General features: G+C 41.6%; 2 protein-coding genes across 2 annotated transcripts in view; one reads left to right on the forward strand and one right to left on the reverse strand.

The window, feature by feature from the left end:
• Nucleotides 1-23,503, reverse strand: part of plekhh2 (pleckstrin homology domain containing, family H (with MyTH4 domain) member 2) — a 51,862-nt gene extending 28,359 nt beyond the window's left edge. The window contains 12 exon segments of the mRNA XM_032542122.1: nucleotides 104-263; nucleotides 390-484; nucleotides 1,254-1,329; nucleotides 1,518-2,303; nucleotides 2,306-2,499; nucleotides 4,014-4,199; nucleotides 4,377-4,458; nucleotides 5,005-5,088; nucleotides 5,877-6,026; nucleotides 6,705-6,767; nucleotides 19,572-19,707; nucleotides 23,478-23,503. Coding sequence (XP_032398013.1) covers nucleotides 104-263; nucleotides 390-484; nucleotides 1,254-1,329; nucleotides 1,518-2,303; nucleotides 2,306-2,499; nucleotides 4,014-4,199; nucleotides 4,377-4,458; nucleotides 5,005-5,088; nucleotides 5,877-6,026; nucleotides 6,705-6,767; nucleotides 19,572-19,694 — 1,999 coding nt within the window. The 5' untranslated portion in view covers nucleotides 19,695-19,707; nucleotides 23,478-23,503.
• Nucleotides 23,504-24,140: 637 nt separating this feature from the next.
• Nucleotides 24,141-24,960, forward strand: part of thada (THADA armadillo repeat containing) — a 110,838-nt gene continuing 110,018 nt past the window's right edge. Inside the window, 2 exon segments of the mRNA XM_032542159.1 lie at nucleotides 24,141-24,211; nucleotides 24,800-24,882. Of these exon segments, the coding sequence (XP_032398050.1) occupies nucleotides 24,807-24,882 (76 nt within the window). The 5' untranslated portion in view covers nucleotides 24,141-24,211; nucleotides 24,800-24,806.

Consider the following 24,960-nt stretch of genomic DNA (forward strand, 5'->3'; position numbering starts at 1 on the left):
GCCCCGTGTACAGAGGCTCAGTCCTTGTTGCAGTGGCTGTGGATGCCCCTATTTCTCATACTTTCCGGACCTAGTCCATCCAGTATGTGTGTGTGTGCTGTACCTCTCTTGAGAGAGCGCGGGCTGCCCGGGCTGCTGTCCTTGCGGGAGCTGGACGAGGTGTGGGAACTGCAGAGGGAGCCGTCCTCCTCTCCAGAGCTAGAGGACTCCTCGGAGCTGGACGACTCGTCTGAGAACGGACTGCTGCTCAGCATGGTGGCTTTCTGCAAAACGGAAGTGTAGCGTCAACATGGCACTTGCACACAGTCATAGACATACAAAATACTGTATGTCAAAATCAGCTTTGCTCTCATCGTCACAGGCCAATAAGAACAAAGTGTTGCACTTACCCCCTTCAGAGTAGTGTAAACTGGAGTAGTCATGTTTTTATAAATGAGGGATGTGTACATTACAAAGGCAGGATAGGAGGACTGGAGGTGAGGGTCTGCAACACAGATCACAGATCACAGTTCAGTTAGTTAGTTAGTCAATTTTTCAGCTGAAGATCTCTGTAGCTGAGACTGAGCAGAAGAGTTGGGACCTTTTAAATGCATATTACCTTGTAAAATAACTGAAGCTACATAGCATAATTTGGGGGGCAGGTCCACACCTTAACCACACTTATTCTGGCATTTCTATAAATACCCACCTTACCTTCTCTTCTAATTCGCTCTTGCATTCTGCGCCCCTCCCTTCCTCCCACTCAGTTTCTTTTCCCCCTCCATTAGGTCCTAAAGCGCGGGTGCTATAGCGGATTCCCTACGAAAGCCTCCCCCACAACGCAGTCAGCGACAAGCAAATTCACACCTCACACACCAATCTCAAATCTCAAATTTACTCAAATGCAACAGTGTGCCTTGGATTGAATTTGAAGGAGACTTTGTATTTGAGAGCAGATTCTACCTATGCAATGAAAAAGGGGAAAGGGGGATAGAGGGGAGAGAGAGGACAACATATGACAAAGTACAACAGGTCGACTTTCTAACCGGACCGCTGCCGAGGACTCAGCCTACGTGTGGCATAATTGAACATTAACTCTCTTTTTGTCAGAATCAGAATCAGAATCAGCTTTATTCGCCAGGTATGAGGACACATACGAGGAATTTGTCTTTGGAGCATTGTTACTCACACTGTGCTTACACATACATATCAACCAAAACAGAAATATACACACTAATATATACACAATAATATATACACTGTCCCTGTCTTACCTTTGCTTGCAGTGTCTGTGCAGGATGTCTCAGACAGTCGGATTCCTGATTTAGCAACAGCATAGATGCGACTCTCCTGCGGAACAATTATCAATCAAAAAAACATTGATAATCCTACCAGTAAGAGAATATCTTTGGAAAGCTAACTACACCTGGCATTTGTTTTGTAATGTTGCAATCATATGTCAAAACAATGTTTTCTATATTACACTGAATAGTACCAATTGTCAATCTCAGTTTAGAATACACATTAGATCATCTTACCCAGGAGGGCAATCTGTGCAAAGGGGGTGTAGGCGGTGCTGAGCTGTCACAGTCTTCCTTCTCTTGGCTGGTCTCTGTACCAGCTTCAGGTGGAGCAGGTGATGTCTGCAAGGTTGGAGATGTAGGCGCAGCTTGTGAGCAAGGGAGGCTTTGAGGAGGCGTGTCCCTTCCCGTCTCCATGCCAACCTCCTGCTCCTGGTCGAGGTCAGTTTCCTGTGGCCGGAGGGGGCGTAGCATGCTGAGAGCGTTGCGTGTTTGTCCGTGTGCTGCCTCGCTGCTGATCGGCGGCTGGCTCAGGTGTTTCTTGGCCAGAGCCACATTCGTCAACCCGAACCCTGCTGGGGTCCGCAGCCGGGGCTGTTTGGGCGACGCGGGGTTATCCCTCGGGTCCTGTGGTGGGTTGGGTCGTTTAGGGGTGAGGGCCGGGGTGAGGATGGGGCTGGGGGTGTTAGCTTCGCCGGAAGAGGACGAGGAGTCAAGTCTCTGTGACTGGAATCGCTTGTTGAGCTCCTCTGAGGTGCAGTCCTCTAGCTTGGCCCTGTGTGCCCCCCCCTCCTCCTCCCCATCCTTACAGCCTCCCAGAGTCCCCTCGGATGAGCCCAGCAGGCTGAAGCGGGGCCGCTCGGCACGCTGCATGTCGTCGTCGAACAGAGAGCTGCTGTCGTCCGAAGCAGTCAGGTAGGTGTCACTAACGGGGCGGCTGAACTCCAGAGCACACCCCTCCTCCTCCTCCTCCTCTCCTCCTCCTCCTCCTCCTCCTCCTCCTCCTCTGCCCTCACACCCTCCTTCCCTCCTCCTCCCTCCCCCTCTGATGCAGCGCTGGAGAGAACGGAGGAGACACTGCGGGACTCAGGTCCACGTGCTTTCTCACCCAGGCTTTCAGATGCACCTTCCTCCAGAGGATTACCCAGAAGTCCAGTCTGGTCAGGGGTCTGGACTTCACCGTTTGTCCCTGAGAAGACTGGCTGCTTACTACTCCTCTCTGTCAAGGCAAACATGAAAATACTTATGTATATAAATAAATATATAATTTCATCAAGTTAAACAAGTTCAGGGCTTTTCTCAAAATAAATTCAACTTATACCCAATACAAATATAGTTTTTAATTACAGTTTAGACTCACTTTAAATGGAGTTGTGCAGCAACCAACCAATCCAAACCTTTAGAATCCTTGGAATATTTTTGCACTTTATGTGGTAGAAGCAATGATTTTGGCTTTGTGACTACAGATACACCAAAAACATGTTGTATATTATGGTAGACAGTGCAGGTTGCTTATTTATGTAACGTGTGTTAAGTTTTCCGTTAAACGCCAGCTGTTATGGGGCCTGTGTAGACAGCTGGATTGATTTAAGTTGGAGCTGATCTTATCCGTCAAAAACGCCGCCCTTCCTTGCCATTCAACACCATTTGTCTTGCTCTGATAACAAAGTTTGCAATAATGATGTAGGGCTGTGCAATTAATCAAATATTAATATATAAATATCATGATTAATTTATATACAGAGATAGATTTTACTATTATTAGACTCACGGTCCATAAAAACAACAACATGTATATATATATACATACATAAATATATACACTACCGGTCAAAAGTTTGGGGTCACTTACAATTTTCCATTCCACTCTATTACAGACAGAATACCAGCTGAACTGAGTGGGGGGCTGATCTTTAATTCAATATCTACATTATCCATTATCAGCAACCATTCAGCCAATGTTCCATAGGCACATCCTGCTTACTAATTTGATATCATTTTAAAAAAACTGACTAAGATTACATTGGAGAACCCTTTGTAATTATGTAAGCACACAAAGTAATCTCAAAACTGCTGCCCTGGTTAAAAAAAACAATGCAAGTGATTCCAGCTGGTATTCTGTCTATAATGGAGTGCAATGGAAATTTCTAAGTGACCCCAAAAGTAAGCTCTTATTTTGTCTTGAGTTCAGAACGAAATCTAAATGTCAAACAGCTCAAGTATTAAGGGAAATTTCACAGTTCAGTTTGCTGCTGGTGTTGATGATTTGAAAGGTTTCACTGTTTTAAGTTCAATAATGGCAACATCTTTCTAAAAGATAGATAAGTGATCGTGTTTCCATAATCGATCAGCTCAATAATGATGTCAGCAACGGTCATGCATATTCCTTAATTCTGAATCCTAGTATTGCTGCTCTGTAGCTGACCCTGACCTTTGACCTTTCCGGTTGGGAGGTAAGGCTGCATTTTTTTTTTTTTTTTTTTTTACAATCAATAATCTGGTCCATCCATTAAATTTAAAAAAAATCAACAACTTTCCAATTTTCTAGTTGAAAAAAGTATGGGCGTGGACACCTTTGTCTAAGCCACCATGGATATGACCTAATGGCTGAAAAAGTCTTTTGAGTCACTTCTATTTTCCACTATGAAACCTTGCCTTCCTTTGTCCCAGCGTCATCCACAATCTCACAGAATCAGTTTCCATATCCAAAGCTGTGAGTATATGGGGACTTACCGGTCTTATCTCTGCCCTCAGACTCTCCCTGGGTGCTCAGGCTCCTCTGGCAGGGTGCTGGTCCAGTGAGGACCTGGGGGCTCTTCCCCCTCACCTGGAAACAGCCAAACGTCAGGCTGCTGAGACGCTGGGCCTCCCCTGGTCTGCACAGGACTCCTCGTCCCCCACCACACTTCTGCTCAAAGACTGCACAAACATGTTTAAACAGTATAATTATGCATATACGTGTGTGTGTGTGTGTGTGTGAATTTACATACATACAGTACATGCACTTTGTACTAGCACTTGTCTTAATGTCCTCATGGAGATATTACCAGTCTACTTTAGACATAAACGTTTGAGCAGGACATAAAAGGCTCTTACCCTGCACTTGTTTCTGTAACTCCACAATCTGAGCCTCCTGCTGCCTGTTGGTTTCTCTTAAGGCTGCGTTCTCCACCTCGAACTAAAAAAAAAAGGAAATATGTTTCAAAATGAAAAGATGACCTCATGGACCAGGGAACTATCTAAGAGAGATCTTCAACAGGGGGGTCCAGGACCCCTAGGGGGGTCCTCAAAGTTACTGCAGTGGGGCCAATAAATTATTATTTTTTGAATTTGTTTTCAATTAAAAAACACCTTAACATGGTTCCAACATATTATTAGTCAATATAAATCAGCTTATTAGTGAAAATGAAACATTGATGATGGGCATACTGGCCTATTGGTAAGGTAGCCATTCACTGTGCCACAGGTTTGTTTAACAGTATTCTACTAACTAAGAAGGTATGCATGAAGGCTCTAGGCCGCCCAACACGTTATTGTAGGCCTAGTTTAATATGCAACATCATTTTGTTGAATATATGTAGTGGGGGGGCTCCGCCTTTCTTTTAGTTGAGGGGTCCTTGGTTTAACAGGAAAGGTAGATGATACTGGTGACCCTAACTCACCCCCCAGCTTACTTGTTGTACCTTTTCATCCAACTTTATATAAAATGCCATAATTTATTTACCTCTGACAACTTCAGCATCACCCATTCCTTGATCTTAGCTGCTTTCTCCTCCACTGTTTTGGCATCCTGAAGTCGGATCTGTTTCTGGTGAAAGAGGACCAAAAGTTTTTAAGGACCAACTTCAGTTCTCCCGGTTTGAACACAAGCAGTTATAGAATAGTTTGGGACACAAACTGTGGATGGAGAGATTTTAAAATAAAAATATTTGATCACAAAAAAATGTATAAACAGTGGATGGAGAGATTTTGATGATAGAATTTGGAAGACTTATTGTATGGGATATCATCTGTCATTTCAAAACAAGGACACAATCCGTACCATTTGGTCGCAGTCACCTGTCAATAACTCAGCGTTGTGGTTGTGCTTTTATTTCCACATTTTTACGATACACTTTTTTGGTTGTTTTAAAAAATATTTTCTAACCAAATGAAGGACTTTAGGACCAATCCACTTGGATTTTGGATCACCGACTGGATCAAATCTTGGAAATGGGTTCTTTAAAAGCAAAAGAGGGATTTCAAACAAAGATCAGATCATGTAATCCAATCTTACATTTGATCTGGATCAAACCTGCCCTTTGGGTTTTTTTAAACTTTGAACTCGTTTTGGGATCTATTTAATCCCAAAAAACAGGATTATGCTTATCCCATCAGAGGGGTGGATTCAGTTGTGATTTTTCGAACCAAATAAAATCAGAGAGGTCGTTTTTTTAAGTGAATGATCCTAAAATAAAGGTTTACTGATGATATCTACATGTCTTCATATTTGAAGGAAAAAAGAAGAAGAAGAAGAAGAAGAAGAAGAGAAGACAGAAACATTCACTGGCACTTGATCTATGGCTTTGATGAAATTCCCATGTGTGTGTGTTTTACCTGCTCCTCCAGCTGTTGCTCCAGCTGGCCGATGACGTCCTCCTTCTCCTGCACCGAGGCCTGCAGCTCCTGGCAGCGCTGGAACAAACGCACCTCAGAGTCTCCGGACTGGCTGTCTGGAGCTTTCAGCTTCTCCTCCATCCACTGCACCTGGAATCACACATGCACACTGTATATACTGTTGGAGCTAAATCTGCTCCATTCTCAGGGTTCATTCAATTAGTAGTCAATATCTCAGATGTGGATGTGTGTATCCATTTCATAACATAGGATATCCTAGAGACAAATCCAGAGTCCACCTAACACGGCTCTCCCCCAAATTTGTCTGCCTCTTTGGCTCTCGGACCCCCAGTATAATCTCACAAAGGGTGGGGTCTTTAGACCACAGGGATGTGTGTGTGTGTGTCTATTCGTTACCTTTCAATTGGAATGTGACTGAAGGTTTATGACTCTCAGTTCAGGAAAAGATCAGTGGGGGTAAAGAAAGACTGAAACCAGACTCAGGAAGCATCCCTAACAATCAATTCTGCTTCTGACACATTTAGGAGAGCTGGATTATAACAAAATGTAGAAGAACATCTTATATTATAAGACAGAGTATTGCAAAATACTATATACTACAAAATACTTATAACAATAAACTTAATGCATGACCAACATGTCTTCATTTATGCTGAAATAATGCTTTTACCTTTTAGCTTGAATGTATAATGCAAATCACACACAATGTTTAAGCACATATAACATTTTAAATTCCAACAATACCCATACATATACACACACATACAATACACATACACACAAACACACTTTTACGTGGATCCGTACCTGTTGGTGAGCGGTGAAGGCCCGCTTTTCTGCATCGATCACCTGCGTCTCCAATTGTTGAATCTGGGAAAGGAAGAGCACAATATTTGATTTCATTTGATCTCACCCAGGGCTTTCCTTACCATTAAACGACTTATAACACACAGCACCTAAGCCAAATGAATGTAAAATCAAGTTGAGCCTCTAAACTACATACAAGACTTTAACCAAGGTTTTTCCAAAACTTTCACACAAGCGGCTGCTATCCTACTACTTAAGCCTTTTTTTTTACTCCCAACTTGTATATATTCAAATATGTGTTCTTTTATTTTATCCCATTATTATTTCATGTACTGCATATTGTATGTAGGTGTATTGTATCCTACTATTTCATTTATATTCTGTGCTGTGTGACTGATTTTGCTGCAGTAACACTATAATTTCCTATTTTATTGGGATCCATAAATATCTATCTATCTAAAATTGCCTCCTTCAAGCAATCACTGCTAGCCTCCCTCCACCTGGCTTTGAGCTCCACCAGGTCACACATAAGGTCACACAGTTCATCAGAGATCTCTGCTGGGTCCATGTTTGGTTGGATTATTATGTCAGGTGGTTCAGAGAATATAGGACCCAAGTGCAGAGACAGCAGGCAATAATGGAGGTTGAATATTTAATAATAAAAACCCTTACAACTGAAGGAGTCCTGAAGATAACAGGCAAAACAGAAAACAATAATCCGATAAGAGACGAAGACAGAGCAGACGACTAAATACACAGGGCAATGAGAAGATAATAGGGCTGGAAAACTAAAGGCAGGAAGTAAGACTAGACAAGACAAGGGAGAAAAAAGGAACTTCAAAATAAAACAGGAAACCGAAACAAAATGATGTGAGTGTTAGCCTTAGATCAAATGGAACATAATACAAAACCTTTCTAGGCCATATAATCTGGTTTTACATCATTCTTTGGCTGATATAGTCATGAAACAAGCATTACATGGCATTCTCTGTCCTAACTGTGGCTAAATATAATAACAAACAATGCTGACATAAACTGAAACTACTTGACCGGGTCTCCGCTGTGAAAAAGGCCTGTGATTAGTGAATTATATCTCTTTAACCTATAAATCTGTCACTGAAGAAAGCAACGCTTTGTTTGTTTGCTGTATAATGTATTTACTCTACAGGGAATGACTTCCTTCATTATTTCCTGTCCTTTGTCGTATTCTGAGCTACATCTGATTGTCTGGTGTGTCAGCCCATTTTCCCCACAGGGATCGTAAAGGTTCTCTCTAATCTAGTCTAATTCGTATGTGTATATGTGCATGTGTAGCTAATTATTCTCCCCGTAGTGGTTGCAGAGTTGCTACGCAGTTGCAGAGAATTTCCATTTCCAACATTCCTACATATTTTTACTTCATGAAGCCACTTTCCTCAGAAGACACTGGTTTCTCTGCGGCTTCCGCCACTTTGAGCTGAGGAATTTCAGAGGAATGTGGCTCATAGAGTCATCTCTCTCCTCCATTCCTTCAGGGTTTTTCATCCTCGTGCATTTGCACATGTAGTTTGAATACTGGCATACAGTAGCTTGAGAAAGCTGACACACCCATGCTAAAGTTGATTAAAAACAGGAATAAAAAAACATCTTTTGACAATTGATCTTAATGTCTTCATTCAAAAAAATTAGGAAAATCCAACCATACCTAGAGATTGGCATGGGGTTATTTCAGTTAGACTATTAGCTGGTTTGATTTGCATTGAGAGATGATCTTATGGAAATTTACCCATGCCAATCTCTATGTATGGTGAAGGGTATGTGATGATGTGGGGGCGTATTTTAATTCCAAAAGGCCAACTTATCAGGAAGGAACTTTATCAGGATGCATAGTATCCTGATCCATGAAATAACTGGCCTTTAAAAATAAAAATGTGCCTGCCTCTATGGGAATTTAACATAGGGGTGTGTATATGTATGCCCTCTGTATTTTAAGGAAGAACAATTATTTATTTACAATACATTATTCATTCACAAAGAAAATTGGTGTCTTTAAAAGGTTGGATTTTCCTAATTTTTTTTAAAATTAGGCATTAAGCTCAATTTCCAAAAGATGTTTTTTTATTCCTCTTTTTAGTCAACTTTAGCAGGGGTGTGTAAACTTTCTCAAGCCACTGTGTGTGTATGTGGTTTTCTGCCTGTGTATCCATCCACGTGTGTGTGTTTCCAGGCTGCGTGACCTTTGGTGTTGCGGCAGTTTTAACACACTCCTACCAGGTTCCACATACTCTGCTCTGATCTTAGTACACAAAGCGCTGGTTGTACCTTTATAGATGTGACACCTCATCATTATTATGTACATGGATAGAGGTGATATATGCGGCGGCACTTCTGCACAAATGCCCAAATGGACCCATTGCCAAAAAAAAAGAGTTGGCAGCTTCTTCTTGGCAACGGAGTCTGCATTTAGTGCGTCTAATGTTATTGCATTTTATATGGGTATTTGTTGGGTCACCAACCTTCTCGCACAAACAGAGTCAAAGGTTGCTGTAATTTTAACCAATAGGGGCGCCTGGGTAGCTCACCATGGAGAGCGCACACCCATATGTCGAGGTGTACTCCTCGACGCAGCAGCCTCAGGTTCAATTCTGACTTGCAGCCCTTTGCTGCATGTCATTCCCCCTCTCTATCCCCTTTCATGTCTTCAGTTGTCCTATATAATAAAGGCCTAAAATGCCCCAAAAATGATAAATAAAAAAAATAGCCAGTAGCATGACTTATATATGTACATTGTAGAGTGACAAATGGGAGGAGGAGGTCTTAAATTTGAGAAATACCAAAGCAAGCATGCTTATCAATCACAATAGGCTTCTGTTGAAGCATAATTGATAACATTATTGTACATTATTAATGTAGCTAACAATCATATTACCAATTTATAATATAATATAAAACAATATATCCAATTACGTTACGAGTAGCTCACATTGAAATTTGGACAAAACTAACATGAAGTAGACATGCAAGCTATGGAAGATAAATTAACACCATTATGAGGTTGTATGTAAGTAAGTAAGTAAAGTTTATTTGTACAGCATTTTTCACAGACAAAGTCACAAAGTGCCTCAGAGGCCAAATAAATAATACATTGAAACATCAATATTCATAAAAAGCACAATAAACTGCTATAAATCGTAGTGAAACATAAAATCATGAATACAAAATAATACAGTCTGCGATTTGGCTAGATGAAAGCCTGACGTACGTTAATGTGCATGTAAGTACATCTGTGAACTTTGGGGATCCAAATTGTGATTCTAAACATTCTTTTGAGTCACAAATGTGCAAAGGCCAGCTGCAAAGCATCTGCTCTTTTCCAGCGTGGCAACGTTATCTCGAGCAGCGCTCTCATTCTGCCCTAGCATGCAAAACTTTCTCTTTATTTGGTGCTGTTGTGTTTGGCTCGGGACTCAAGTGGAGTTAATATTTCACCTCGGAGGTGAAGCTGAGGGGAAATAGAGGACTTATTTCAGATCAGATTGTGCAGTTGAAGGGAGTGTTACTATGTGTGTTTGTGTATGTGCTCATATAAGATGCAATATTTGTTATTAAGTAACCTCAGTGAGATTTTAGGAGAATTTCAATAAGGTGACAGTGTTTTCCTTAGGGTTGTGGAAGCCTTAGGTGCTAGTATATAGGTTAGGGTTCCTTGCTCAAGAAAATGTAATGTTTTTGCTAAAAAGAAATGCAGTTTCACATCATTTTGCACCATTATTATTTCCCCATCTCTGTCTAAAATGTTGGAAATGCTAGGCAGCTCCAAATATTTCGGTCTGTCAGCTCATCAGCTACCCGTTTAGCAGATATCCCCGACTACAAGCAGTCTTTTGAGGGTACTCGCCTGGTTATTTTCCCTGGGAACTGTGGCGGCCGAAAGACAGGATGTGGTCAATATGGGTCTCAACGTCATTCCCCGCGTCCACCTCTCTTCAGCCCGGAGATCATGCTGTCCAGCGGACTGGAGAACGTATTGTTGTGCAGCCTTCCAGAGTTTCCCCTGACGTCCAGCCGTCCAGAGTCTTGCCTTTGTCAGGCACACCAGGGACTGTGCCTTGGTCAGGCACCCCAGGGACTTTGCCTTCTTTGACTCCTGCTCCCTGTGTTTTGTCGGTGGTCTGACCGACTCCTGACTTCTGTTCCTGTTACCTTGGCCCAGCTGACCCAGAGGGGTACCGCTATGCCGTCCGGCTCGACCTCCAGAGGGGTACCGCCTACGTCGTCCTGTGTGGCCGCCTGGGGGGGTTTCAACATCAGGCGCCTCTGAGCCCTCAACGTCCTGCTCGGCCACCTGAGGGGCTCTAGTTTTGGCTAACTGAGAGCCCTTGACGTCCCACTTGCCTGCTTGAGGGGCTCTACCTTCTGCCACCAGATGGATCCGTCTTTGCAGCTGGCCGCAGCACTCCAGTCCTCGAGTGCCTACTGGCCCCAGTTCCGGAGTGGCCACTGCCCCTGTTCCATAGTGCCCGCCGTTCCATGGCCCCATGGACTTTTTGGTTGTCATGGTTGTATGTTTCTGTTTCCTGTTTCATTTTGAAGTCTCTGTTTTCTCCTTTGTCTTGTCTAGTTTTACTAGAGTTTTTTTCTAGTTTTACTAGACAAAACAAGTTTTCCAGCCCAATTATCTTCTCATTACCCTCTGTATTTAGTCTCTGTCTTTGCCTCTTGTTGGATTTTTGTTTTCTGTTTTTGTGGATTGCCTGTTATCTTCAGGACTCCTTTTGTTGTAAGGATTTTTGTTATTAAATATTCAACCTCAATTATTGCCTGCTGTCTCTGGGTCCTATGTTCTCTGAACCACCTGACAAAACTAGCATGAAGGGACGACTGTATTTAGCTGCAGTGTGGATGCAGCCGGTGGAGACTGGCATGGCCGTGCTCCAGCTTTCCCCTGCTTCTGTTAACTTCCAGACACCAGAAGAAATGGACCCAGCTCGATCCAAAAGCAGCCACACCCTGCCAGAGCCACTCAACGTTTCCACTGCACAACGTTCTCTGGACCAAAGTGGAAGCAAGGCCTTTACGCAACCACTTGTTCCACTTGTCAGTTGACTGGTCATTTCAGTGTGATTTTGAAAAATCTAATTTTACAGACAAGGTGTTATGGGTATATCCACCCTTCGCCTGGAAATTATACATATCCTGTAGGTCATCTGGTTTTGGAGATATTGTGAGCAAATTCATCCATTTGTGCTGATAAAAACTGCACGTAAGTAACTAGAAAAGTGAACTCAGTAGAGTGCAGATGTGTGTCTACCTCACTCCTCCCAACCAAAGAAGAGCTGAATCTCACTCAGTTGATTCATTTGATTTATTTCAGGTTTATTGAGCATGGACAACACACACTAATAAAAACAATTTAAAAACAATTTAAAATGCTTTAAATCCTTTCCGGATCTATTATGACAAAATACACTTTTGTGCTTTCCCCATTTTCTATGTACAACTCCCACACCGCGCAGTTATGCAGCTATGCCACTGTCCTATCCACTCCTGAAGAAAACACCCCCCCACACTCGCTCCCTGCTTGCGCATCCCAGCTCCCATAGCAGCCGTATGGTCTAGATAGTGGCAAAGATAACAAAAACAAGGATTTAAATATCTCGTATCGTGCCTAACTTTAGTGGATCATAATATATTGGGTGTGAAATGAAACAAACCCTTTCTATGTCAGTTTTTGAGCATTAAATAAGCCACGCAAAGGCCAAAATGTGGCCTTCAAAAGACTAGGTAAGGCTTGTGGCTACCTGATCCGTACCGAAAACCCAATTTGTTTTTCACATACAGTGGTGTGAAAAAGTGTTTGCCCCCTTCCTCATTTCCTGTTCCTTTGCATGTTTGTCACACTTAAGTGTTTTGGAACATCAAACCAATTTAAAAAATAGTCAAGGACAACACAAGTAAACACAAAATGCAATTTGTAAATGAAGGTGTTTGTTATTAAAGGTGAAAAAAAATCCAAACCATTATGGCCCTGTGTGAAAAAGTGATTGCCCCCCTTGTTAAAACATACTATAACTGGGGTTGTCCACACCTGAGTTTAATTTCTCTAGCCACACCCAGGCCTGATTATTGCCACACCTGTTCACAATCAAGGCATCACTTAAATAGGAGCTGCTTGACACAGTAAGGTCCACCAGAAGATCCTTAAAAGCTACACATCATGCCGAGACCCAAAGAAATTCAGGAACAATTGAGAAAGAAAGTAATTGAGATCTCTCAGTCTGGAAAGGGTTATAAAGCCATTTCCAAAGCTTTGAGAATCCAGCGAACCACAGTGAGAGCCATTATTCACAAATGGCGAAGACATGGAACAGTGGTGAACCTTCCCAGGAGTGGCCGGCCGCCCAAAATTACCCCAAGAGCGCAGCGACGACTCATCCAAGAGGTCACAAAAGACCCCACAACAACTTCCAAAGAACTGCAGGCCTCACTTGCCTCAGTTAAGGTCAGCATTCATGCCTCCACCATCAGGAAAAGACTGGGCAAAAATGGCCTGCATGGCAGAGTTCCAAGGAGAAAACCACTGCTGAGCAAAAAGAACATCAAAGCTCGTCTCAATTTCTCCACAACACATCTTGATGATCCCCAAAACTTTTGGGACAACATTCTGTGGACCGATAAGACAAAAGTGGAACTCTTTGGAAGGTGTGTGTCCAAGTATATCTGGCGTAGAAGGAACACTGCATTTCATAAAAAGAACATTATACCAACAGTAAAATATGGTGGTGGTAGTGTGATGGTCTGGGGCTGTTTTTGCTGCTTCAGGACTGGAAGACTTGCCGTGATAAAAGGAACTATGAATTCTGCTGTCTACCAAGAGATCCTGAAGGAGAATGTCCGACCATCTTTTGTGTACTCAAGCTGAAACGAACTTGGGTTCTGCAGCAGGACAATGATCCTAAACACACCAGCAAGTCCACCACCGAATGGCTGAAGAAAAACAAAATGAAGACTTTGGAGTGGCCTAGCCAAAGTCCTGACCTGAATCCTATTGAGATGTTGTGGTATGACCTTAAAAAAGCCGTTCATGCTCGAAAACCCTCTAATGTAACTGAATTAGGACAATTCTGCAAAGATGAGTGGGCCAAAATTCCTCCAGGACGCTGTAAAAGCCTCATTGCACGTTATCGCAAACGCTTGGTTGCAGTTGTTGCTGCTAAGGGTGGCCCAACCAGTTCTTAGGTTTAGGGGGCAATCACTTTTTCACACAGGGCCATGATGGTTTGGATTTTTTTTCACCTTTAATAATAAACACCTTCATTTACAAATTGCATTTTGTGTTTACTTGTGTTGTCCTTGACTATTGTTTAAATTGGTTTGATGTTCCGAAACACTTAAGTGTGACAAACATGCAAAGGAACAGGAAATGAGGAAGGGGGCAAACACTTTTTCACACCACTGTATCCCCTGAACCAATAGACTATCCTGACCCTAAACATTAAACATCAATGTCTTACCTCAACCATCTTTGCAAATGCGTAAAACAAATTGGATTTTTGGTAAGGGTCGCTTGTTTTTATCGTGGCCAATCCAGTTTTTTGCTACTGTAGCAGTTGCTGATCACTTGCAGCCAATATCGGTCAGTTAAGAGTAGGGAGTGAGTCAAAACTCAACGTCGGTATAAACCAATTCATAAGGGTTAGAGAATCCCTCTAACCCAGAGAGCTCCTTTCAGACAACACAGTCACAAATGTGCACAAAAATAAGGCTGATGGGTCTGGTATTGAAGATTAGCTGTGGACAGACAGATATGCACACACACACACACACACACACACACGGACCCAAGCATGACCCCATCCAGGCTTACACCTGACAGAGATAATCACATAGATAGATGGCTTCTTTATGTGAATTCTCTTGATCTAGTTCTGTAGTTATTTTGACCTTAACACTCACAAATCACTTTTCACTGAACCTACTTGTTCTGATCAAAAGCAGACATGAAAAAGGATCCTATTTATCTCTTTTACAGACACACACACATACACACACACTATATAACCTTGATCCTTTGCTGTACCACAAACGACAAACCACATGTGCCTCTCTCAATAACAGATATAGCATCTGGCAGAGAACAGCATGATAATTACAGGGCATGTATACTGTAGACGCTAGAGCTGGAGAGGACACACACTCACACAATCCTGCACACACACCAGACATAACAACATATAAAAACCCATAAACACATAATGATGATATTCTCCTCTGTATCAGACTAGGCGTGCAAGTGCATATGTTTTCCTCATTCTGTATGTTATATATAAGATCAATTAGGCCTGTGTGTGTGTGTGTGTGTGTGTGTTGTGTGTGTGTGTGTGTGTGTGTGTGTGTGTGTGTGTCATGTCCTGTTGGGATGACCAATGACAGGTTAAGGTTTACATTATGTCTATTTCAAGAGTTACAGTCCCAAATGTACTCACAAACAATATGAGTACTTCTGCTGCTTCACTGTGTCCAGGCAAAACAAAACACACATGTGTGACAAACACCCCCCCCCCCCCCCAGCCTCATAACTTCATAATTCTGAACAACGCTCTATCACCTACCCAGTCAATTCCCTCTTCAGAACCAAACTCCAACTCAACTTCCATTCCACGAATTCCACAACTGGCGCTCTGCGACCCCCCCCCCCCTTCCCAATCGCTCCATCCACGGCCAGCCAGCCAGCTCACAAAGCCTCTTTCTGTAGAAGCTACAACTCACAGTGCTGACCTACACGTTTAACACCAAGTAGGTTCAGCCAATACAGTACTACAGTTGGAACTTATTCTCAGAGAAATATGCTCACTAACACTCTAAAACTATAGTTCAAATGTCTTAATTGTTAAATAGATCCAATATAATGAAAACTGGGGACAAATAGAAGGATAAACTCACCTCAAAACAAGACTCCTTTCTTACAGTCACAACAAGAATATACGTCTATGTGAGAATATATCAATATATTTTACATGTTGATTCATTACATGTGTATTGACTATGACTGACATTGGTCCACATGGCTAATATAGCCCTCATACCACATAGGAGGATGCTTTGCTTCTTTCTAATTGTGGAATCATCTGAATGGAAGACCAAACCAGAAAATGCCACTCCACCCATTGTGGTTTTGGTCCGTGTCTACTGTATGTTCAGTATACGATATGGATACTGCATGTGTGTGTATTCTTATCGCTGTAGGATAGTTCAGGCAGTATTCTATATTGCAATTATTATCACCAAATACCACAAAAAGATCAAAACCAACAGTTAATTGATGCTGCTGATATTATGATATTATGTACAGTATGTTTAAAGCCTGATTAAGAATACATCTTTTTCCTGTGCCATAGAACGCCATTGTTGTCCAAACAATATTAAAAACAAATTATCAGCCACATCCCTGAACTAGGTGACATGCTCCTTCATTATTTATATGACCTGTATTGTACTTTATTTTGAGGCTATCCCACATACACCATTCTGCTGCTGTAAAACTCCCAAGAGCACCAAATGTGTATTAATCCGCAGCTGGAAATAGTCCCTAACCGATGAACTATTTCATTCTGCTTACTGAAAACGTCAGTGCCCAGCTGTTTTACGAAATGATTTAGCCTTTAAAAAATGACACTATATATTTATTTCCGATTTCAGAGGTTAAGTGTTCAGCAGGGAGTCTGAGGGAGTCTATTAATTCATCATTTGCATTTCACTGAATTCAAAATGCCGATTCCTTCTTTATAGGGATGAGGTTCACAATTGTTCTCAGAGACACACAGGCGGAGAGACAGAATAAAAATGACCAGCGAGTGTGTTGAGTGTGTTAGTTTGAAGGGGGAGGCTGAGAGAGAATGTAACACACATGGCTTCTTTGTCTCCATAAGACCATAAGATGTATAGTCTACTGTTACAGCCGGAGGCCCTGAAGGCCAAAACTAACGTCCCTCCCAAATAGCTGCACCCACGCAAGCAACGCGAGTCACTTTTGTGCAAAATCTATGTTAAAAAACGTTAATAAACATAAACATAAATGAATTTGACTTGACCTGCTTACATACACGTGCAAACACACAGAATAATGGACTGCTTCAACTTCTTGTAACACACACACACACACACACACACACACACACACACACACACACACACACACACACACACACACAGTTTACTAAACTGGGTATTTCCTCCCCTGGGCAGCTCAATCTTCACACAAGGCCTCGTTTTTTCTCTCTATCTTTTTCTCCTTCTCATTCCTCCTCCATCCACTCACACAGGCTTTCTAGGACTTCAGCAGTTTTCCATGTTAGATCCTGTAATACTCAATTGACTCAATTAGCGGTCCAAAGTAATTTCCAACAGGGTACAACGTAAGCACCATCCACGAGCCAAACGTTTCTGTTGAGTGGCCGGATAAAATTTCACTAACATTCACTAGTGGACAAAAAGTTCACTTTTGCACCCTGATTTCTAACATGTTGCTGAAGTGTACTGTCACTACAAAAATTGTTTTCATTAGCTCTCATTTCAGTAGTACAGAACAACCCAGAATGTTGCAGTTGCATCAATGAATGGACACAAACCGGCTGTTTGTTCAGCACCAGAGGCCTCGACAGCAGAGTGAATCGCCACTCCAAATGACTTTTTCACCCTTTTATAAGCCTACCTCCACAGTGAGATATTAGGGGGATTTTGTAGTGACGTGCATACGCCCCCGCGCAGCTTTAAAACAACAAGCTCTGGCTGAGCCGGTGGGAGCCACAGTAGAGAAAGAAAAAACATCAGCAGGGGGCCGCATGTTAGCATCATGAGGTCATAGCATAGCATCAGCAGATCAGGCAGCACAAAGTGATGGGTCGTTCTACAACAAACCAAAATGACTACATGCTAATTCTGACAGCTGCAGGAAAATATCACAATGTAGTCTGCATACTGATTAAAAAGCAGATTTGAAGTTAATTTCTGATCCCTGTAACTGCATGAATTGCCAAGTCGGATGTTAGCTTTTTATTACTGCAAAGGTCTGATTTGGCTAATCAGTTTCATTCATCTCTGATATGATGGATTTGATGCAACAAGTTTGGGTTTAATGGAGAATTTTTCACACTTTTTCATACTACCCAACTAAACCTCTGCCAGGTTCACTGAGTCTTTGTATCTTTTTTAATTAAAAAATGGAATTGATCATGAATAAAAGATTAAGAAAAACTGTTGAACTCTGGTTGAACTCGGGATCCACGGGAACTAAACCAGTGCTCTTCCATATGTGGTAAAAGGAAGGGATTACTGCTATTCTTCATCGGTTTTACCCCAAACTCACAGTGTGCTGAAAGAAAAACAGTTAAATACAGGCTAAGGGCTATAAGGTGGTGAACCCAGTTTTAAAAACGCCAAACTAACTGACTACTGGCACACATGCAGGCATGGCACTAAGCTCTAAACTGCTACTACTTTACTCCTAACAGTCATCACCACTTAAGGAAAGGAAGTAAACTGGGGTAGTCGGGGTGAATTATAGCTGTGCAGAAAACCCATTGTGTGTTATTCTGAGTTTAATGGTGTGTTTTATGATGTCGAGTGGAAAAATCCTTAAACATAGTTAAATTCAAACCTGTCAAACAGGATGGATAGGACAAAAATATGCAGCGGAGACTCACATGTGCTACGTGGGCTGCAAAAAACCCACCAAAGCCAATCTTTCTTCCAAGTCTCTCCGGGAGTTTGTTTGGCTGTCCAGCTGAGCTTACTTTGACTCTGTAATTGACTGGAGCTGGGTCAATCCCATCATGCAGTGCGTGGCAGAGCCCTGTGGTCAGACTGCTGTTTACATTAGAGCTCTAATCAGCCTCCCTGGAGAGCAGCTTCAGATCTAGGCCACTGAACAGTTTGGGCCGGCCAGCTCTGTACCCACTAGACACACCACAGCTCTGAGAGTGGATGTCCTCCTGTAATTATGAGGGCAACATGTTGACGCTTTTTACATTAGGACATTGTATTTGGTGCAGTGCTATTTTTATCAAACAATGAGGTCAAAGTTGGAGTTTCTGTAGTCTGGCACTCTCACAATGGAATCTCCTGCTACTATAAGCACCCTGTTCTTCTGTTTATTCCTGACAAACTTAGACCTACTGTAGGACATGACTTGATTTGTTTCCATATTCAGTAACAATGATTCTAAGGCTTAGACAGTAACTTTTAAATAAAAATCAACACCTTTAACCCTTGTGTTGTCCTCCCAGTTAAATTTGTTTTGACACTTTTTCAACATTTTTTGACGCATTTGTATCGATTTTTCGACGCGTTTGAGATACCTTTTAATCACTTTTTGATGCTTTTTTCAACATTTTCTTCATTTCTCTAACCCTACAATCAGTACACTTTACACATCACTAACACCAATATATTATCACTTGTTTTACACTATTTTCTTTTTTGATTAATGGTCAAGAAACCTAATTTATATGAAATTATATCGCACATTAAATTGGGAAGCGAGGATTGAATTTGGAACAATTCCAATGAAGAAACAGTTCTGCTGGAATCGTTGTCCAAGTAGGAATGGGTTCGATGGCCAATCCTGACATTGAAGGACAGTTGAGATGCTGTGCATCATGAGTGATTTCCATCTCGATGATGTCACGTTTGCTAAACTCGATTCCTCCATGCTCACATCTCCTCTTCATATCTCACCTCGTGCAGGAAGAGAGACGCAACTGTTGGAAAGACTTCCCACCCTTGTACAGTACACTTTCCCACAAACGGACACAATTTAAATCATAAACTGCTTTCTTTTAAACCGTTTGGCTTCAGCAGATGTACAGGAAGAGGGAGATTTGAACCAACCTTGTCAGCGGTGAGTTCTCGAATCTTGATTATCTGCACTCTGAACTTCATGAGCAGGGCCTCCAGGACCATACACTTCTCCTTCCAGTCCTCCTGGCTCATGGCCTCCTCCCCCTCCGCCATACCACCCAACCCTCTGGAAATCACACACAGACAAACACAGAGCAGTGAGAGACCAAGAGTATGTAGACCAGGGGTTCACAACCTTTAATGGCCCTGACACGCTAACCCGGCGGCTGACCGGTGGCAGAAAAGGCCGTCGGGCTGACTGCCTCCCCGACTTGGCCAAAAAAAGAAGCCATGCCGATGGCAGCTGATTGGACGAATGCGTCACGTAGGTCTGGTTTCTCCAACTGTCATGACGGATTGTTCAGAATATGATCTCATATTTCATAATAACTCACCAAAACGTGTTTTTGAAAACATTTTAAGCGAGAAATAGGCCATGCAGCTGCTGAATCTGTCTTGATTTCAGATCGACAAAGGTCAGTTTAAAAGACGTTCGTCAGATTTACAGAGGTTATGGCACATCGCCATCACATCAGATTCGTCATTTGAGTCCGAATGCCGGCAGTGCCCGGTATCAGGTCGGCCAAAATGAAGGCCGCCGGCACAGAACCAAGGGGATAAGCCTCTCCTCTCTAAGCCTAGATCCTATGGCGTCATTTTGATGCTAATAAGCACTCACTCGCCGTTATCATTCCATTAACTGCCATTCATTTTGACGTCACTTTGACAGTGAATAACTTTACATCTGAAGCGTTTAAAGACTCCATTTGTCCGTTATTTATTTCTAAAGAAACACAATAAAGTATAAAAAACTCCATTATCTTGTATTTAACGTTATGGCTCCGTAGCAGACGTTTTTGTAAAAATAGGATTGTGTCATAATCACGCAACTTACTGTTGCACAGTAGAGGAATTACCGTATAGTACAGGGTAAGCTCGCAGACAGTTTGGACTTCCATTAGCTTTAATTATTAATGGTAACTAGCAATTTAGTTAGCAGTAATTAGCCTGTGTCTATGTTAATGTTAACTAGCATGCTAGTTAGCAGTAATTAGCCTGTGCCTATGTTATCTCCTGACATATACCTACGCTCTCCGTCTCTGCTGATTGGGAATGATTGAGATTTCTCTTGCACAGCTACCAGAAGACTTACAGCTTTCAGACAGGTTGCTCACGTCACATCTACGTCGTCAAGTTCAGTTGGAGGCTGCGCAGTAACGATCAGCATCACCGGGAAAGAGCTTCTAACAGACTTCACTGGTCTCCGTCCTGAACAACGGGATCTGTTGGTCCATTTCTTTAACTGTCTATGCACAGAACACACCAAACAGACTCGAGTCACTGACCTCGCCAGACAATTATCGGGTTGGTGTGTCAGGGCCTTTAGAGTCGTGACCCCCCCAGAAGAATGACGTTGGTGTTCACGACCCCCTCCACCCCTCTCGGCGACGAGAAAAAGAGCAAACCAGTGTAAACAGCTGTTTCTATACACCCCCCCCCCCCAATTTTTTTCGGTCGGACACATCTCCAAACAGCACTGAGACTCATGATGATTGATGCTTACTCGTGTCAATATTGCATACAGGGCAACAAGGGCTGCATTTCTCTGTTCTTTAAATAAAAAAAATCAATTGACCTTTATTATATTCATAAAATGTAAAACAGACACTTGACCAGTATATGAATTTTTAATTCTATATACTGGCAAACCAATATACCGCATCTCCCTCACCCAAATATGCACAGACATATCTAGACACAGACTAAAAAAAACAGACAGAGAGCTTGTTGTGCAGATGTTTTGCCACCAGCCAGCACCTGAAATATTCCAGGGTCGCGCCCTGCTGGAACAGTGTGGGTAGTGGGCGTACCACTCAGCTTAGCCAAATAGAAAAACACCTCGACACCCTGCCTGGGACGGACTTGCATCATGTTTTCCAGCGCTATCGTTGGAAAACAGGCGGTTCAAACAGAGAGAGAAGAGAGAGACAGATGAGCATCTCTGATGGAGGAGAGCAGCAGGAAGACAGACGGCCTGGGTTTCTCTTCCAAGTAATAACCTCTCATTACCAGCTTGGCCTCCTTACAAAGAGACTCACTGCACACATGTGTGGAGGAAGGCCATAAACTACTTTCCACAGGCTTATTTCTGTTGCCTGTTTGCTGTGGTAAACACTGAGGAAGGCAAAGGAAAAAAATAGCTCTCATCCCACAAAACAAAACCACATAAATGACTATAATATGACATATTGCATATGAATAAATCGTGCACACGGGTCAATGACTTGTGATACCATATATCTGTTCTTACATTATACATATCCATTCAAAAAATCAATATCCCTTTTGTTGTATGACTTTTTGTTACAAAGGTATTAAGATATTTTGTCAACCAACTTTAAAATGCCTAGTATCATTGCTGTAATTTGCACTGACAAGACTAATTAGGTTTTGTTGCAAATTCTCTGTAAGACCACCCTCTCTCACCCTCACCTTCATACTTCGTTAGTCTAATATTCTTACTATGCAACTCATAGTGCCTTTGTTATGGTTACCTAATGGAGAGTATTATCGTGTCTTATGGTTCAGCTGCAACAGTACGATTCATCTGGGCTTTTGAGAAGTTGATTTAATCCAATTTCCTTGTAAGTACATACTGTAGTTTGTAGAATTTAATAAGATCTTATGAGAATATTAGTCCATTTTCTATGGAACGCTATACTATATTTTATTTTTATTTTTCTAGAGACTTTCTAAAGAGACTAGAGCCCGACCAATATATCGGCAGGCCGATATTTTCGGGCAATATTAGGGATTTCCCGATACTGATGAACAAATATTTAAAAAATAACATGAAAACGGACGGTCAGCCGTGTTATGAGCGTTGGCGTTGCATGGTTTGTCCACCAGAGGGCGCTCTACAACATCCCTGTTGGCAACACTGATTATTTTTTGTTAATGTGTTTTTCTTCAAATTACTTCAAGTTTCATATCCCAACTTTGTATTTTTATAAATTTTATTTATCAGAACTTTAATATATTTTGATGTTCTTCTGTTCTGTTAAAATATTATCAATTTATTGTCATATTATTTTATTATTATGATATAACTACAAATAGCTAATGTTAGGGAAATATGTTTATGTTTTGTTACGCGTTTCTAGATTTTTTTTTTTAATTTAATATATTTAGGCCGATATATCGCAATATCAGATTTTTAAATTACCAAATATTTGAATTGGTATCGGCCTTAAAAATCCTTTATCGGTCGGCTCTAAAATAGACAGTGGACCAGAATTGAAAAGACCAGAATTTATAATTATTAATTTAATAAACAATTCAAGAATTCTTTCTTCTTCAGGATTAATACAGAGACTTTAAACGGTCAACAGTTAGCCACTCTGAGGCAAAATGCTTAACTTTAAACAGTTTGTGGCGTTTTCAATTGAATTTACAGACACTATTACACTTTATAACTGTTGTGGTTCTGTTTCCTGTGGTATCGCAATACTATTATGACATTTCATTTAAAAAAAAAAAGCATATTTTGGTGTCTAAAGTTAGGTTATGGCTCTGAATATAACACTAGCTAGCAAAAGACACAGCTAACGTCACCTAGCTTGATTTCCCTCAGTGAATAAATGAGTTATGGCAATTGCAAACAGTAGAGACTACCGTTTTCACATTCAGGACTGTCCTCAACTAATAAAATTAGCAATTTCGCATCACCAAAAACCGCCAACTGACAAACAGAGCAAATGTTCAGTGCTAATTTGTCTCATAAGTGTATTAAAAACACAGTTTGAACCTCTCTAACATACCTTAAGCTACAACACAGACCCGCCGTTGCCTATTTAATTTAAAAACTGCAATTTTTTCCAAAGTTTTTCGACTTACCCTTTCAATATTTGATGGACAGAAACCACACGAGGGACTTCACGCCATGTTGACTCCAGCTTCTAAACTTGACGTCTTGTTATTCCTGCGGAGAAAATCCTAATTCCTGAGTAAAACGGTGAATATCTCTCTTGCGCGAGGATTTCATTTCAGCTCAAAGGCAAAAAGTTGGAGCAGGGTTGGATTTAGGGTGTGTGGTTTCGCACAGCACGTCCAATCACATATTTGGAGGGCGTTTCTCTACGCTGCAGAAACACGAAGTCTTTGTTTGATTGACGAGTGCTGTCCGCCAATAAGAAGCCGGAGCGCTATTTTATGGAAAGTGTAGTTTATGAAGGCGGTCTGTCTGTAACGATTTGTCGGAAGTGACGTCTCACACGTGCAGCATGGAGCATAGTGGGTGTGTCAAGCTTGCGGGAGCAATAAAGGAAGCCAAATAAGTGTGGCTTCTAATTCAAAGTTTCATAACAATTAAATATCCAGAAGAATTTACAACTACACATTTACAACAAATCAATGCAGTGTTATATGTGTAATTAAATAAAGACTATAAATAAGTACAAAAACTAGATGTAAACTGCATTTTATTTAGTTATTGGTCATGGTGTTTCCATTTCGTTTTATTCTGAAAAATACTTACAGGAAGTGAAAGCGTTAGTTTCCTCTACCTTGACATACATTTCATCTACCAGCTAAAGAAGAGAAGCTCCAAGTAAACCTCATGCTGAATTGAGGTGAATGCTAGCTACTTATATTTAACGTTACACTTATTTAGTTGTACAACTTTTTGTGAGCATTTCGTTGTTTTATTTGTCATTGTGTCATTGTTTGCTAGTTGTGTCTCGCTTTTGAATTTCACACGTAGACTCAATGCCAGACAGTTAGCAATTGTTGGCTAACAGAAATCCTAGCAACAGTAAAACGTTGACGTTAGTTTTAGCCGAGGTAAAGCTAAATATGCAGCAAGTGTGTGTGTGTGTGTGTGTGTGTGTGTGTGTGTGTGTGTGTGTGTGTGTGTGTGTGTGTGTGTGTGTGTGTCTGTGTTGTGTCTGTGTCTGTGGTCTGTGTCTGTCTGTCAGTCACTCACTCACTCTCTCACCGCGCGCGCGTGAGGGAGACAGACAGACAAAACGTACAAAAAACGCTACGTTTTTCATTATTCATTCACTATTAAAGACGTGAAGATTTGGTGTTGTGCTCAATTTTGACAGATGTGACAGATTTTATTCTCTATAACCAAGCCATGTTGCTGATTTGTGTAAATTTAAATGATTGATTTAGATATGTTCTAAAACAATAGTAGTTGTTTGTTCCTCATACAGGAGAGCCATGGTGGTGAAGAAGAAGAAGACGGCCAAAGTAGAGGCTGTGGTTTTGGATGAGGAGAACCTACACAAGCTGATAGGTAATGAGACTGAACTACTAATGTGCAAACTAACCACGGTTAATAAAAAACAAACGTGTAATTAATCCTTAATCCTTG

This window comes from Etheostoma spectabile, chromosome 17 (assembly GCF_008692095.1).
Source record: "Etheostoma spectabile isolate EspeVRDwgs_2016 chromosome 17, UIUC_Espe_1.0, whole genome shotgun sequence".
In the NCBI taxonomy this organism is placed as follows: domain Eukaryota; kingdom Metazoa; phylum Chordata; class Actinopteri; order Perciformes; family Percidae; genus Etheostoma; species Etheostoma spectabile.